General features: G+C 47.1%; 5 protein-coding genes; 3 read left to right on the top strand and 2 right to left on the bottom strand.

Annotated features, from left to right (window-relative positions):
* Positions 1–253: 253 nt before the first annotated feature.
* On the top strand, positions 254–2,023 carry FFUJ_12801 (related to general amidase; the record flags this gene model as incomplete). The annotated part of the gene is made up of 1 exon (XM_023582451.1): positions 254–2,023. The coding sequence occupies one exon, from the start codon at positions 254–256 to the stop codon at positions 2,021–2,023; it is 1,770 nt and encodes a 589-aa protein (XP_023434983.1).
* A 408-nt stretch (positions 2,024–2,431) lies between these two features.
* On the top strand, positions 2,432–3,557 carry FFUJ_12800 (related to Oxidoreductase, short-chain dehydrogenase; the record flags this gene model as incomplete). XM_023582448.1 has 3 exons in its annotated part: positions 2,432–2,521; positions 2,583–3,339; positions 3,394–3,557. The coding sequence occupies 3 exons, from the start codon at positions 2,432–2,434 to the stop codon at positions 3,555–3,557; spliced, it is 1,011 nt and encodes a 336-aa protein (XP_023434982.1).
* A 1,443-nt stretch (positions 3,558–5,000) lies between these two features.
* FFUJ_12799 (uncharacterized protein) lies at positions 5,001–5,645 on the bottom strand (the record flags this gene model as incomplete). The annotated part of the gene is made up of 1 exon (XM_023582447.1): positions 5,001–5,645. One exon carries the CDS (start codon positions 5,643–5,645, stop codon positions 5,001–5,003), a length of 645 nt encoding a protein of 214 aa, XP_023434981.1.
* Positions 5,646–5,973: 328 nt separating this feature from the next.
* Positions 5,974–9,042, bottom strand: FFUJ_12798 (uncharacterized protein; the record flags this gene model as incomplete). The annotated part of the gene is made up of 1 exon (XM_023582446.1): positions 5,974–9,042. One exon carries the CDS (start codon positions 9,040–9,042, stop codon positions 5,974–5,976), a length of 3,069 nt encoding a protein of 1,022 aa, XP_023434980.1.
* Positions 9,043–10,639: 1,597 nt separating this feature from the next.
* FFUJ_12797 (putative 2-polyprenyl-6-methoxyphenol hydroxylase/FAD-dependent oxidoreductase) lies at positions 10,640–11,914 on the top strand (the record flags this gene model as incomplete). The annotated part of the gene is made up of 1 exon (XM_023582445.1): positions 10,640–11,914. The coding sequence occupies one exon, from the start codon at positions 10,640–10,642 to the stop codon at positions 11,912–11,914; it is 1,275 nt and encodes a 424-aa protein (XP_023434979.1).
* Positions 11,915–13,857: the final 1,943 nt, after the last annotated feature.

Genomic DNA, 13,857 nt, shown 5'->3' with positions numbered 1-13,857 from the left:
ATTCTGCCCAATAATGTGTATTTGCGACGGATCCTCGCGTCGACCTACCCTACGAGACTAGGAATGCAATTCCGAAAGTTTCAATCAAAGGTCGAGCGGACGACAGGAACAAGATGATCACCCCGGCGTAATCACGAGTAGTATTAATACGTGGAGCTATCTTTCAATCTATCTGGTCTATCTATGTCTCTCCCATCCAAAGTCATTATCTCTGAACATATCAACTTCTATCAGACATCGTCCCCAATTCACCATGAGCGTCCTTTCACCTGCCCCTCTTGCGCTTTCCCGACCACAGGCCCTGATCAAAGATGCCTCCATTGTTCAAGTGAGAGCCACCGATGATATAGAGCAGCGTACTTCATTCACTGTTGAGCCAAAGCCAGTCCCTCGCGGAACACCTGCCTTTGAGGCTAGACGCGCTGCTCTTATCAACACCATCAAGGCCAAGGTCCCTCAAGAGTACTACCTCCCTGCCGAGTTAATCGCTAATCCTCCCCTCGACGTTTCCAACATCCCTGCTTCCTGCGGCATCCTCACTGAGGAGGAGTTCCACATCACAGAAGACTATGATGCTGTTGGTCTGCTACAGGCCCTCGCCAGCCGTGAATTTTCGGCGGTCCAAGTCGCCACTGCTTATGCCAAACGTTCTATCATCGCACATCAACTCACCTGTTGTCTAACGCAATGGCTCATGGATGAAGCTATTGCTCAAGCAAGAGGTCTTGATGAGTACATGGCTAAGCACGGGAAACCCATTGGTCCTCTGCACGGATTGCCAATCAGCATCAAGGAACACATGGCCATAGCTGGAACGCTGTCATCTCAAGGTTGTCTGGCGAGCTTAAGAGAGGATACGACAGACAGCGACATGGTTGCGATTCTGAGGAGTCTCGGCGCCGTGTTCTATTGCAAGACCAATCAGCCCCAAACCATCATGCACCTTGAAACTGACTCGCTTTGGGGTCGTACCCTCAACCCTTTCAACATCAAACTCTCGGCAGGTGGATCGACCGGCGGCGAAGCAGCCCTCATCGCAATGAAGGGTTCTGTTCTCGGCGTTGGCACTGATATCGGCGGTAGTATCCGTGGTCCCGCAGCCTTTTGCGGTATTTACGGATTCAAGCCAACGTCATACACGATGCCAATGAGAGGTTTCGATGCAATGCCGTTTCCAGCTGAGTTGACTGTTCTGGCCTCCACTGGCCCTATGTGCCGGAGCTTGAGAGACATGGACCTGTTGATGCAGTGCGTTTTGTCGTCCAAGCCCCATCTCAAGGACCCAAGATTGGTACCTATCCCTTGGAATGGTCTCAAGACTCCTATCAATGGTCGTTTGAAGATTGGCTTTGTCAACAACGATGGATTTGTTGTTCCTCAACCTCCAGTTGTGAAGGCTCTGGCGTGGGCACGAGAACATCTCTGTGATCCAAGATACAAAGACCTTATTGAGCTCAAGGACTTCAAGGTCTTTGACTCGGCGGGCGCTTGGTCCAAGATTCGGCGCATGTATTGGCCGGATGGTGGAAAGCCAACAAGAGATGCTATTCAAGCCACCGGAGAGCCCATCCATCCTCTGAGTGACTGGATCTGGAAGGATGCAGAGCCACTTGGTATGCAAACAGCCGTTGACTTGAGTCTCATGCGTCGGGAGAGAGATGAATTTCGCTGGGCATTTGCAAAGAGCTGGGAGGATCAAGACGTGGATATACTCATTGGACCTGCATTTGTCGGACCCGCATCAGCTCATGATACAGCGCTCTTCTGGAACTATACATCGCTGTATAACCTCGTGGACTATCCTGGTGTTGTCGTTCCTACACCTGTCAAGGTGGAGGGGAGTGAGAAGTATTCTAACGGATATGAGCCGTTGAGCGAGGCTTGCGGACAGGTGAAGAAGTTGTGGGAAGAGTCGGACTTTACTGGTGCTCCTATCAATCTTCAGATTGTTGCGAGGAAGTATCATGATAATGAGCTGTTTGGGGCGCTGGCGCTGTTGAAGGATGTATTGAAGCTGCAGTAGTTATTTGAGAAGGATAAATCGCATTTGAGAACTAATGCCAAGTCTGTCATCTTATCACTGAAGATACCGAGATCCAATTGATTTCGTTGCAAGAGGATGAGCGTAGAAGCGAGGCTAGTGATGCTTCAGAAGGAGACGTCATACCTCGGTCCAAGCGCACGGTTAAAGTTGAGGCTAGCGGTACACCATGCTGCAGTCAGCGAATCATCTTTAGCGGTTACAGTGCGCTTAGACCACTGAAGATTAGCTTCCGAGTGCCTCTGTCGATCATCATGTCCTTGAAAGCGTGCATCATCGACCGAACGCGTTGCCATCACGGTAAATTTAATAAATAGCAAGGCCTGCTCCCACCCCAGTCAATCGTCTGAATGTATTCGTATGTCACAGAAGACAACTCAGAACGACACCATGGCAGCAGCATTCAACATTGTACGCCAGAGCTTATTCGCTGGCAGCCCAAAATACACAGAAAATGATTTACCTGATCTCAAAGGCAAAGTACGTCGTTATCCGTCATCACCCCCATAGCCCTCACTGACGTCTGCTTTCCAAATTCCAGGTGATCGCCATCACAGGCTCAAATACCGGCGTCGGGAAAGAAATCGCCAAGATGGTCTACAGCAAAAATGCAAAAGTCTACATGTTCGCACGAACAACAACGAAAAACGAAAAGGCCCGCGACGAGATCAAAGCTGCCTTTCCGGAATCACAAGGCGAATTGTTCTGCATCCAACTAGACCTCGCGGACCTCGATAGTGTTCAAGCAGCAGCAGCAGAATTCCTCGGCAGGGAAGATAAACTTCACGTCCTTTTTAATAATGCAGGCGTTGGATTTCCTGAGTATGGCTCCAAGACCAAGCAAGGCTACGAGCTACAATTAGGAACCAACTGTCTTGGTAGTTTTGCGCTGACACAGAGATTGACGCCCGTGTTGGTCGATACTGCAAAGACAGCTGCACCAGGAACTGTTCGCGTGGTTTGGGCATCGTCAACAGCCGCGTTTTGGACTTCCACGAAGAAATACATTGATCGAGTTCAAGGTATTAACAAGCAGAGCCTGTTTCAACAATATGCAATTAGCAAGCTAGGAAACTACTACCACGCCACAGAATATGCTTCTCGCCACAAAAGCGATGGTATCATCTCTGTGCCGCTCAACCCGGGCAATCTCGACTCAGAGCTTTGGCGCACGCAGGGGAAACTTTTGACTTGGATTCTTCGGAAGACTGTTTTTTATCCGTCATACTATGGTGGGTATGTTAATATCTTCGCTGGGTTCTCGCCTGATGTGACGCTTGAGAATTCGGGCAGATTCAGTAAGTGGTTCAAGAGATGCTTTTTGTGGATGCACTGACCTGATGGACTTGTAGTTTCGCCGTGGGGAAGGTTGTGGCATGCACTGCCGGCCATGATCAAAGGATCAAGGACGGAGGCTGAAGGGGGAACTGGCCATGCGAAACGGTTCTGGGAGTGGACGGAGGAACAAGTCTCACAACATGTCTCCGCTCCGAGTGCCAAAGAGCCCATTGGTTAGGGGAGAAATGGGTAGTTACATTGTGATGACTTTGGATTTCTTTGTTTAGAGTTGGTAGGAATAAAGGGTATCTCTACCCATAAGCACAATTTAATTGCATTATATATATATAGTGATCTTTAAGATGGCCTTTCCGCTTGCCGCGAAGAAATCGATGTGCCGGGCGTCCCTTGGGAATCATGAAAAGTCACAGCTTCAGACGAGAGTACTAGAATAATCTTGGTAAAGAGTTTGTTAAGCTTAGGCTAAACTACCTAACTATCTTTATAAGCACTTATATCCTGACGTTTCTTGCATCTTCTGACCCCGACGGCGGAATATTGGGGCTGAATGTTGCACTACCGAAACCTTAACATTCTGCCAACATTCATGAGTGAACCCTCATCCCGCATCGTGGTTCAAACCCTTGGACCAAAATGCCGCTGCAGCGCCTCCTTAATCAGACGGAGACAGAAATACCAAAGCAACAAGCAATACACCTTAAAAAACAAGTTGATAAAATGCCCTAACAGAAAATAGGGAGACTTCAAGGCTTGCATGACCAAAAGACCGGTGAGCAATCCCAAAAGCACAGTGACAAATCCCAGCAAAAAGTGCATGTTGAAGACCGAGGATCTTCAATCGAGTATCAGTCAGAGAGCAGAGACTGAGATACTTACGCTGCTGAACAAAAAAGGTAGAAGAGAAGTGCGATGCTACCCACTGGGATGATACAGTAATACACAGCGGTGAAGAAAAGGTCCAGGAGAAGTCGGATGTACTTCAGGAGGGTGATGCAGAAGGAGAGGAAGAAGAGAATGATGAATACCAAGATCAAGATGATAGAAAGGGGAAGAAGCTCACGTTGCACGGTTTTCATGGTTGGTGAAGGTATGAAGGTGAGTGTGCTTGACTGAACTTCTGGGACAGAGGGTGCTGAAAGATATCAGTCTTCGGTAGTGGATAGTGCTGCTCTCCAACACCTTTATATGATTTCCAGTTGACTGACTTACCAGTGGCTGTTCGCTCTTCATGCCTTGAGTTTTGATGCATACATCAAGAACACTAAAACCTGTATCGCGAACAAACAAGCGCCTCTGAGCTTTGCGACGAAAGGCATGCGAATACAGGACACAACTTCAACATCTTCTCTGGACACGCCCTCTCCTCTGCCAGTGGTCGTGGTCGTTGGTATCATGCCTGGAGATTGCGAGCGAGGCGCATGACCCGAATACCAGGTTGTTCGATCTGGCCTGCACTTCCACTGGGATCACTGACCCTAACCAGCTTGGCAGAAAGGCCCTGATCTTGGTACCGCTGGGTCAAATCGGACATCCGAGTCAGGGACTCCGGGCCATCTCAGCGACACAAGATCGGCGTCCTAGGTCCTAACAATAGTTTTCCGTATGAGAGAAAAGGCACTTATTCAAAAGTGCTATGGCGCCTAGTTATACGCTTGCTAGGCTACTCTGTTGTGATAGAAAAGTCCCGAAAATGCACTTTCAACATTCCGCCGCTCTGACTCTCATCACCCTTAGGCATACAAGCTGCGACACCAATCCAGATATCATTTTCAGGAGCAACATCAACCACCCAAGTCAACTTCCTGACTGGTGTTCTCCGCCCATCCTGACCTGTGACATATATCCAAAGTGAACCATTCGCTTTCTCCATCTCAAAGGTAGCACAGCTCTCCCCCAACCTGACCAAACTCCAGTCCGAGTACGGTTTCGCAGCAGCGACGGAAGCAAAGAATTCACCGTCGACTTTTTCGATTCCAGCCTTGATCCATGTTCTTGGTGATTCCTCGAGGCGTAGTTGAGAATCGGTTTGAGTGATTGGGACGGTTTCGGGCATGAACAGTATGAGACCGCCTTGGAAGTAATTCCCCGGAAAGTCTGAGGATATGGTAACTTTGGCGCTTTTAAATGAGGATAGAGGGATGGGAGTTGCGTAGATGGGGCCGTTGAAGTCATCGCGGCCTCCAGCGCAAAAGGGAGTTCTCCAAATGTCGGGACCGGGAAGAGCGATGAGTTCAAAGTCTTTGGATAGTGGGTTCTCTGGAAGAGGGGATTGACTAGGCACGCCGGAGAATAAGGTGAATTTCATTCTTGCTTTGATTCTCGGAGCTTTATATTTTGAGCAGTCTTTAGGTCTTGCGGGTTGCGATGTACAGATATGTTGATCATGAGACTTCTGAACAGTTTGTGTTTTGCTTTAGTGCGGGGTTCGTTATCGGTGAAACTGCCCGATTAGGAAGTAACGATAAGAAGCAGGTGACGTTTAGGGTAGCCCGGAAATCGCCCGACTCAATGAAACAAGAGATAGAGCCCAGTTCAATTCAATTCAATAACAGGCTATCCTTGTAAAAGCACAATAGTATCCTTTATAGCTCCTTTCATACCTCCCAATATTAATCGACTATGGCAGCTAAATCTCAAACAAGATGTGCCTGAACATCCTTCATTAGAATCTCCTCCATCTCACGGGTATTCGACCCAGCCAAGACGCACTGACAGACCTTGACGGCACGAAGCAAAGCCACGAGTATATACAGTTGCTCAGCCTCATCAAGCTCCTCGTCCGTAAGAAAATCCATCACATTGTCAGCTAACCCCTGTATGTCCTGATGACCACCCTCTTTAGCTGAGAGGTCAATGTTCATGAAATCCACTTCAAAGTCAGCCTGCAGCAACTGCACAAGCGCCGGCGCTCCCTTCAACAGATCTGTGGGTCCATTTGCAATTCGTTCTGTGCGACCGACGTATGATAACCATGCGTCGATTCGCATCAATTCAATATTGAGGTCTTCGCAGTAGCGCTCTTGATCGTGTAGGTAGCTTGATACTTGCCACTCGTATGAATACAGCAGTTCGAGCGCCGGAACAGTGTACTGAAACGCTGGGACTCGAACACCCTTGTATGAACCTCTAGCAATAACGCCGCCACGGGCATTACTTGCGTACGCCGGGTATGATATGCCGCCGTATGTAATCCATTCTCGAGTTGTGTGGAAGCGGATTGGTCTGCAGTAAACTAAGCTGACATTTTCTTCCAGAAATCCTAGCAACGCTTCCAGAATGACAGTGACGGCGCCTACTAGCGATGTATCAAGAGGTGCGTCGGATCGCCACGGTGTAGCCCAGAAGCCCTGGTAGATGTCCACTTGACAGAACCAATACATGTCCATCCGGTTGAGAGAAACAACGTTCCCTCGCGATCTATTTCGTCTGTCGCGTTCTATCTCTCTCTCTTCACGCCTGCGACGTCGTTCTGCTTCTCTTGCGTGAGCCTTGTCCTCTTTTGTTTTCGGCGTTGGCTCTGAGCCTGGTCCCTCTTCTGGATACGTCAAAAGAAATTGAGATCTGGTATCACTGGCCCACGACTCCTCGACGATAGCCTTGTCCTTCTGAATCTTTCGGCTGCGCTTGTTCCTCCTCTCCTGTCTCTTCTTGGCCGCAAGGCCTCGGTCATGGCTTTCTGGACCGAACGGTCTTCCAGGCTCAGACGCTACTTCATCGCCACTGTCTGGTACGTCTTCGACTGTGGCTCTCCTCCGAGGTTGGTGTATATCTGGTTCTCGGTGACCCTCGCCTTGTAGGCTTTCCTCTGGCAATGTATCCCAGTGTGGTGTCTGCGTCAGAAGGAGACGAGGCACTGGCCTTGCAAACATGGACAGGGAGCCCCTTACACTAATCTCGGGAGGACCTGAACTCTGTTCGTCAGGCTTTAACGAGGTACTTTGAGATTGACCTCCACCTTGATCCGTTTCAAGTGCTGTTCTTTCTTTTTGTTGGTGGTCATGTACAAATTGTTCGGCAACAGGTGCTGCTGGGATATCATCACTTTGTCCCTTTCGTTTTGCTTCGTTTTGAGCTGGGTTGTCGGATTTTTCTAAGTGGCTTTCGAGCGCCTTTTCTTTGACTGGACCCTGACCAGTTTCCTGGGCCTGTTGTGAGGCTGAGTCGTCTCTGGAGACCTGCTGGGATGATTCTTCTGCAGGAGATGTAGCCCGCTCACCGGAGGAGTCAAGTTTCGTGGCCGACGCAGATTGATGCACTGGTGGCGCCTGTGGTTCATCTCCTTCGCCAGTTCCCCCCAAATCTTTTTCCTTCTCCTTGTCCCCGATGTCCTCTGTGGCAGCTGCTTGAGCATTCGGACGCGGCTCTATGATGTGCCAATTTCCGTCCTGCGACCGGCGGCCTACAGACACGGACCCAGTAGGCTTTGTCCTGCCTGGTGTCTTGACTTTGGTCTTCTTTTTCCTTCGGCTTTGACGTTGATCAGTGTCCACTGGAACAATTCCTGCCATATTAAACGGTCTTTTGTGTCCCTGACTCCTCTGATAATGGCCGGGATCTTGATAACTAGTCCATCGATCGTCAAGCCGTCGAGTCGTACGTCTCTTTAAAGAGTCAAAATAGACTTTTCCAACAGTACAGACATCCCATGTCCGAGACAGCCAAAAGGCATTCACGATGCCTCTATCATCTTCACCCCATGGAGTCAGCGATCGAGGTAAGGGTGAACTGATAGCTCTAGGCGTGAAATGGAGTATCGGTCCAAGAATCGGATGGTTGGAGCTAGTAATCGTGCCGATAGCGCCTTGCATCGAGAGGGACTTTTCCTTGAATGAACAGTCTGTGATCTTCATACCCGCTGTCAATCCCATGACGGCAATGTCCCTCATGGAAACATGCATCGGCGCCGTTACGAGATCAGAGGGACATCGGTCGGCGTCGTAAGTGACAGAACGGTATCTCACTGACCCCCCACAAGACGCGTTGATGGCTTTGCAGAAGGAGACCCAGGACGCCTCGCCCACGGATGCGTCATTAGATATAGAGGCTGGCTGTTTGTTTTTAGTCGGCGGTATGATTGAGCGGGCTCTCTCAAAATTGCGACGCATCCAAATACCCAGAAATTCCCAAGAAGTGTAGTCAGAATTATTTGAAGAACTACAAGAGTCGGTGCTCGCTGGTGGGTTTACCAATCGTATCCTTGCGAGATTGCGACGCAGCCAAAGTCGTAAAGAATCCCAATAAGTGAAGCGGGAGCGTTCTGAGAAACTCGAAGATTCACTGCGCGTCCGTGAGCCTCTTAATCCCGTACCCATCCTGTTGACATGTCTTCTATGACTGTACACAATTTCAATTGAGGAGCTTGAAGCCGAGTAGTCAACTAGCGAATCTGGTTGGAGATCAGGCAGCATCTCCTCCCCGGTAGCGTAAGACTTAATATGCGGGCTCTCCGTTGGCCACAGATCGGCCTCGAGATTAATCTGAGGGATAGAGTAGAGCACTCGGAAGCGGAACTGGGAGAACTGCCAAACGCGATAGCCCTGACCTGGCAAAGGACCAAACACGACACTATCGCAAAGACGGATGAGCTGACCAGTGATCAAGTAGTGCTGTAGTGCCTGTGCAGCAGCGACTAGGAGTGCGAAGAGTGCGACGATCAAAGCGGCTACAGCCGAAATCGCACTTGCATCCCAATCATTAGCCATGATTGAATCGTTTGAAACAAGAGATACGATAGTGAGGCCAGTACTGATAAAGGTGGATTCAACGGACTGTAGAGATTGGAAACTGTAGTGTTACTCCCAAGGCGACAATAGTCAGCGAAAGCAGTATCGAGGTCATAAATATCGCAGAAAATAGAGAGGAAAGCGGCGTCAGTTGAAGTGGGACGATTACCCCTCATTTATTTATCGCAGCTGATAAATGCAGGTTGCCTAATGCAAGCCTGGAATTGGGTGGGCTTGCATCAAAAGTGCAAATGTACGTGGGCGTTGGCTTACTTCGAACTGCCTTGCGCGACGCCTTGTCATAGTCGGGCTGATTGTCGACATCGCTTAGGCGAGCTGGAGATAGGACATGCCGCTAACACGAGTCTATTGCTGGCCCATATCTGACTGGCGAGCTGTGAAGACCAGCCAATAACACTGAAGGAAGAATGGGAATGGAACCTTTGGATACTTAGGTTATAAATATTGGCCGAATTGTAATACTGCATTGAGTGATGAAATTCGGTAGCGCCTGTAGATTCTCGCTAGCTTGAGCCATTTCATTGATTTAACTAATAAGGCTATTTAACAAGACTTCAGATCCTTATTTATATCCCAAGCAGTTGTAAGACTGCTACCAGGAGCATGTATCCATAGGCGCTCCTGAATTTCATCAGTTGATGCGGTAGCCGAGGCAAGGCTGATTTTGACACGACCACTCTATCGGCACTAATCAGCGTAGCTGCTCTCCAGGACATCGTAGCTCTTTCAGGTAGATAAAACACGGCTCATGACATTTAAGCGTCTCCATATATCACGCTAATCACTTTTACTATTCCCCGTCACTCGCTACCTGTGTTGGGACCCGTAATTAAAAAGCGATAACTATTTTTTCTTCTCTATCTGCGGGATAGCTCATGCTGGTCTATATTGCCCACTATGTCGTACCATAAATCAAAAACCTACGACCAAGTCTGGGCTCAAGTAGAAAACAAGACGGTTCAAGTACGGCGAGAGAGGCCATCTAAGGAGAACCTACGCCCTTTGCATCACTTAAAACCTCCTTTGGCTATCACATGGTAAACCGAGACCCTGCGTTCCCTGATCTCACTCTTCCTACCGTGATTCGTGGGAGAACAGAGGCCCGAGATGTTTTTTGATGCGTCCGAAAGCCGAGGACAATAGTGCCCACCAAGATATAACTCATGTTCGTCGGCTATATCAGCCTATCGGAGCGTCCTTCTTGACTAATAATAAAGACGTCCCTGGACCTCTAGCATGAGATCATTCTCTTTGTAGACACTCAAGGTAACGATGAAGCCAGGGACAGTGGGGTTCTTGTCTTATTTATGGAGCTTTAGCCTGGCTCCGAAGCCGAGTACAAAAGAGCGAGGCCGAATGCGAAAAGCCCGAGGCGCTGTGCCAGTGCCCGATTTCGGGCTGGAAACAACAATAGTTATATCATATAAAATAAAAGCTCATCGTGCTGCGCGTAAATTAGGGTTTTGCGCGGTAGCATTGCATCAATAAGAAGGATTTATACTTCACGCTTACATCCCCCCTCGACCAATCGACACTACTAAGACACTTTAAAGTTATGACTGAACTTAAAATCCTTATTTGTGGCGCCGGCATTGCTGGCAACGCCCTAGCCTACTGGCTGGCCCAACAGCGCCACCACGTCACAGTCATGGAGCGACACCCCGACCTTAGATCTACCGGCCTGCAGATTGACATCCGCGGACATGGAATCGAGGTCCTCAAGCGAATGGGACTTGAGGCCGCCTTCCGCTCTATGTCAGTCAAAGAGCAGGGACTGGAATTCGTGAACAGCAGCGGAAAGGTTATAGCGTACTTTCCTGCAAACACAACTGGCACAGGACTTCAGAGTTTCACCACCGATTACGAGATCATGAGAGGAGACCTTATTCGGCTTCTATACGACAGAACTAAAGATCGAGTGCGATACGTATTTGGTACTACTGTCGACAGTTTTGAGCAGCTGGACGATTGCGTGGAAGTTCTGTTCTCAAACAGTGACAAGGGTCGCTACGACCTCATCATAGGCGCTGACGGGCAGTGGTCCCGTACTAGGAAGCAGATGATCGGACCTGAAGCTAAAGACCCTGTAAACTTTCTCGGGGTCTATGTTGGCTACTTCACCTTTCCCCGCCCGATCAAGAAGGGAGAAGCATACAACGGAACTGGCTATATCGCTCCGGGCAAGCGGCTACTCTTCACCCGAAGACATTCGACCAATCGCGTCCAAGCGTATCTTGTCGGCCTCAATGATTCCGAACGCCTAATGGCTGCCCGTAAGGATGGCGGCGTGGAAGATGAAAAAGCTATCTTCTCAGAGCTATTCCGCTCCGCTGGGTGGCGGTCAGAGGAGCTGATCGAGGAGATGCAGAACTCACCCGACTTCTATTGCGAGCACATGGGTGTTGTCAGACTAGACACCTGGTTCAATGGAAGAGTCGGACTCCTTGGTGATGCAGCCTATTGCCCAACAGCAACCACAGGAATGGGCACGACTTCCAGCCTTGTCGGTGCCTACGTTCTGGCTGGCGAGATCCAGAGACATTGCAGCCGCTATGATTCATCCAAGGAGATAGTTCCTGAGGCTTTGCATGCTTATGAGGAGCGGTTCAGGCCTTTTATGAAGACGGTTCAGGATGGTATCGAGAAAGATAAGACCTACTGGCACAAGATGCCATCCGGCCCGATTCTGCTTATGGTTCTGAACATGTTCCTCTCCATTGCTTCTTTCTTTAGGTTGGATGTACTTGCTAAGAATATTATGAAGGAAGAAACAGGTGATTGGAAACTTCCTGACTATGAAGGCATGGATCTTCGGAAGAAGAAAGACTAATTTATGAGACTGTTCTCTGTTGTATCTTACACTATCCTATATTACATTGAAGCTATCTATAATAATACACATCGTAACCTTCAGTGCAGCTCCTTGAGTCATCTGCTCTTGTACCATACTCACTTTACGTAGCCTACGCTGGGGCATATCATAGACCTACAAGTACCATACTTCTTACAGAGTCTCTATCTACAAAATGGATTATTCTGGCCCTGATTCCTCTTGTTATAACGTATTAGCCACGAGATAACATAGAGCTTCAATACATAACGACTTTGTTTCTACGCCATTTGACCTCATCTACAGCCTTAATTCCGCATTTAGACAACTGAACTCTCAGTGGTCAGAAGCCCATTTCGGCCCCCACTACGGAAGGCCAAATCGATATCTATGCCAAAATTCATCTCTTAGTAGGCCGACCCTATACCATACGGTGCTGTAGTTAATATTCCTTATAATTTAATATAAGCGAGGTATATATAGGTCTAACTAATTATAGCCCCTTGCTTAAGAGGGTTATATGGCTTTATATAACTTTATAATAGTTATTATTAATCTTAAGTTTAGCTTTATTTTTATTCCCTAAATCTATTATGCTTTATAAGGTAAGAAATCCCTACTTTTAGTATATTATATTTACCTATAATTGCTCTCTATAACTTAATATATATCTTATTAAATTTATATACTTTAGAGCTTTATTTTTATTTTACTTTAAAGTAATTTAAAGTATATTTCCCCTTTAATTGTAACGCTGGCCTGTAAGCCACTGTAACTAGGGGGTTACAGGGGGGGTTATGGCAGGTTATATAGTGTAAGTAGCACAATACTAGCTAACGGATTAGCTATTATTGCCTTATCTTTTGGTCTAACGGATTAGAATGCTACCTAATCGTTATAAAAATAATAGCTAGCCGTAGGTCAGATACTGCAGGATCGAGGGTTCGAATCCCGCCCCGGCTCACAAGACCTCTATGTGGCTTGTGCCTTCCTTGGCAGGTGCCTTTGGGCTATACCTGTAGTCACATAAGTCTTGGGGGTTCGCACACTTATGTTATCGCCTAATCGCACCTGTGGATTGACCGGGGTGCCCTGAAATATAGTGGCTTGGCTGTGCGGCACAGCGCGAGGACGCACTGTATAGAAGGGGGGATAATTATAACGCTGGCCTGTAAGCCACTGTAACTAGGGGGTTATAGGGGGGTTACGGCAGGTTATATAGTGTAAGTAGCACAATACTAGCTAACGGATTAGCTATTATTGCCTTATCTTTTGGTCTAACGGATTAGAATGCTACCTAATCGTTACATTAATTTTATATTTAAAGCTAGACCACTAAGGCATTAGGCTTTAGCCTATATTAACCTTTCCTTTACCTTACCTTTATACCCTTTTATGCCCTTATATTATATTAATTAAAGTTATATAATTAAGGGCTTTATTTTTATATCTCTTTTATCTTTTATTCTTTATATTTTAGTATACTATATAAGTAACTTAAGGTTAATATTTAATTAAAAGATCTATTTAGATATTATAAAGACCTATATAATTTTATAATATTATACCTTTCTATAAAACCATAAAGGCTAAGAGAGAGCGCTTAGCCTATAAAGCTAAAGAAGTCTATTTTATAGAGGAGGTTAAAGCTAAATATATTACTGTAGAGGAGGCTAAAGTTAAGTATATTACTGCTAAGAAGGCTAAAGCTAATTATATTACTATTAAGAAGGCTAAAGAGAAATATATTGCCTTTAAAAAGAAGCTTAAAGCTAACTGTATTGCTATTTAGAAGAAAAAGGCTAAAAAAGCCTATATTACTACTAAGAAGTTTAAAGTAAAGTATATTAAATTAAAGTAATATTATAATAAGCTTATAGAAATGCTTACTTATATTAAGAAAGAAATAGATAATAAAGCTCTTAAAGAGGATTATATTATTA

This window comes from Fusarium fujikuroi, chromosome FFUJ_chr08, assembly GCF_900079805.1.
Source record: "Fusarium fujikuroi IMI 58289 draft genome, chromosome FFUJ_chr08".
NCBI classification, from domain to species: Eukaryota; Fungi; Ascomycota; class Sordariomycetes; order Hypocreales; family Nectriaceae; genus Fusarium; species Fusarium fujikuroi.
Note: the sequence above shows the minus strand (reverse complement) of the source record. Positions and strands in the feature narration are given on the sequence as shown.